General features: G+C 32.5%; 1 protein-coding gene across 1 annotated transcript; it reads left to right on the top strand.

Annotated features, from left to right (window-relative positions):
• Positions 1–360: 360 nt before the first annotated feature.
• LOC133327803 (uncharacterized) lies at positions 361–1,999 on the top strand. Its single transcript, XM_061536341.1, has 4 exons — positions 361–417; positions 484–686; positions 747–897; positions 957–1,999. The coding sequence occupies exons 1-4, from the start codon at positions 396–398 to the stop codon at positions 1,103–1,105; spliced, it is 525 nt and encodes a 174-aa protein (XP_061392325.1). The 5' UTR covers positions 361–395; the 3' UTR covers positions 1,106–1,999.
• Positions 2,000–2,458: the final 459 nt, after the last annotated feature.

Genomic DNA, 2,458 nt, shown 5'->3' with positions numbered 1-2,458 from the left:
GGTGTTATCGTTGGAGCTTTTGTAAATGATTGCTACATATCCTGCAAAGAACCAGATAATATTTGCGCGGTGAATTCATGCATTCCAATAAAAATTGATAATATAAAGAAAAAGGGCGAAATATATATTGAAGGCAGTCGAATTTTGGCATTAGAAAGTTTCTACGAAGAACCGGTGAATTCTTGTGAGATTGGTATTTTCAAAACGAATCTGACTCTAGGGGAAAAAGAGACATTTTGTATTAAAGACATTCAGTTCAAATTTGTATGCTTGCCAATTGATTCTGATTTTGTAATCGTGCCCATTTTACATTCCTGCTTTCCAGAGAAATATCAAGCACAAATTTTTACCTCCTAAACATGTCGAACGAAAATGCCAACCCTTCCAAAGGAAAAATGAAATATTTTGCTCCACAAGGTAATCTCCAAAGATTATCACTAAATTTTTAACAGTATAACAAAATTGAGTTCATATTTTTGATAGCTAATGCAAAATGTTCTTCCTGCCAAGAAAATGCCAGAAAACTAGACACGATTATTGATATTTTGGCGGAGCATAAAGTTTTACTGGATCGTGTTATTTCTCAGAACGCATTTGTGGACAATATTATGACAATTTTTCCAATTGAATCGGAAGAAAAACTTCGAGAATTTGATCGAATTCTCGCAACACAAGCAGATCTATATGTACGTATCTGCGTTTTGGGAATAACAAATTCATAACTAAAACAATTTTTACAATTGCAGACTCGACAAATGAAAAATCTCATTGCAGGTAACGCTGAACGTAATTTGCATAAAGTATTTGGAAGAAATATTATTATGGATTTTAATGTTGACGGAACTTTCGGGAAAAAAGGTCTACGAGATTTTGGTAATGTACTTGCCGCCATAATAGGTAAAACGTGTTTGTTTTTGTTTCAAATAAGTAATGCTAAAATATAGTTTATAAAACAGAAGTTATATCAACATTTAATAAATTACCTGACAAGACTTTACGAGCAGCGTTCCAACGCCAAAAGAAAAAGTATTTTAAGATCAACAAACGAAGCAGGCGCACCGAAGAAAAGGAACAAGATGAAAATGATGAAGAACCACAAATTTAACTGAATGTTTTTATGTTATACTATATAATTTTAAAATCCTAGTTCTAACACTATTCAGTTTTATTAAAAATAAGACAAGGTTTGGCCAGCCTTGAAAAAAGTGAGCTATATATGTAATCCATTTCTTAATTTATTACCTTGCCTAAAATTCGCAGACTGTTTTAGATTAATTAAATATATTGTGTGTAGATTGAACTGTGCTTTACTTTTGTTTTTGTTACTTAATAACTGCGTTAAAAATGTAACGTTGTTAAATACTTATTCTATTACAAGCATTTTCCTAAAAATCTCAAATGACTATTTGGTTCGAATGCCTCCATATGATCTCGAAAGGACTAATGGTCTTCTAGTGTTTATTTGGTTCAAATGTCTACATATAGCTCAGGATACCCAATAAAATGCAGTGATTATTTGGTTCAAACGTCACCATATAAACTTAAAAGATCTAATCTTTTTCTAGTGATTATTTGGTTCAAATGTCTACATATAGCTCAGGATACCCAATAAAATGCAGTGATTATTTGGTTCAAACGTCACCATATAAACTTAAAAGATCTAATCTTTTTCTAGTGATTATTTGGTTCAAATGTCTACATATAGCTCAGGAAACCCAATATAATGTAGTGATTATTTGGTATACACGTCATCACATAATCTCAAAAGATATAATCTTTTTCTAGTGACTATTTGGTTCAAATGTCACCATATAGTCCCAAAAGAACTACTTAGTCAATATAGTCAAGGTCTACTGGTACTTCTCCTATGACAAGCCTATGTTAAATGTCCATAGGAAATTACATTGGTTGTGGTATACTTTTTCACTAGTACTAGCGACAATGTCACCAGTAAAACACTACAATTTTACTAAAGCTGCTCGCTGCAGGGTATTTAAAAGCTCACACATATTAATATCTCTCCGTGTGTGAGTGTGTGTATGCTGGAACAAAAAATTGCCACAATTGTAAATCTCCTGTCAGAAACCATAATCATAAACTTTAACGATGCAACATGTTTTCAAATGAAAGCGTACAGGGCAGCTCTTGGGGGGAAGCTGCCAATATTCAATGACGAAAACCTGATGACATTTCTGACAATTTTAAACCATAACAGCAAACACATGTCAAAAAAAAATTCATGAAATTCATTTTTCCGAGCATTATTGTTTAAAATGATCTTAATCCTTTTGGTTTGGGATCCAGGCCAGGATTAAAGAAGTAAACACAGCTGTGTTGGGTCTTCTATGGCAAGTGATTTGATTAAAAATTTCCTCGAGGATTTAAGAGATTTTCAAAATTTGATTATGACTTGACAAATAATTGTCATTTTGCCGGAAACAATGATTACACTTGGCCT

The sequence above is a fragment of the Musca vetustissima genome, unplaced genomic scaffold, assembly GCF_032173495.1.
Source record: "Musca vetustissima isolate MV318-11 ecotype Yass unplaced genomic scaffold, APGP_CSIRO_Mvet_v1 utg194799, whole genome shotgun sequence".
NCBI classification, from domain to species: Eukaryota; Metazoa; Arthropoda; class Insecta; order Diptera; family Muscidae; genus Musca; species Musca vetustissima.
Note: the sequence above shows the minus strand (reverse complement) of the source record. Positions and strands in the feature narration are given on the sequence as shown.

Bases quoted from the DNA above. Each gene is read 5' to 3' on its own strand.
- LOC133327803 (XM_061536341.1), top strand. From the start codon at position 396: ATGAAATATTTTGCTCCACAAG. The intron at 418-483 runs GTAATCTCCAAA...TATTTTTGATAG, and splicing joins GAAATATTTTGCTCCACAAG to CTAATGCAAAATGTTCTTCC. The intron at 687-746 runs GTACGTATCTGC...TTACAATTGCAG, and splicing joins CAACACAAGCAGATCTATAT to ACTCGACAAATGAAAAATCT.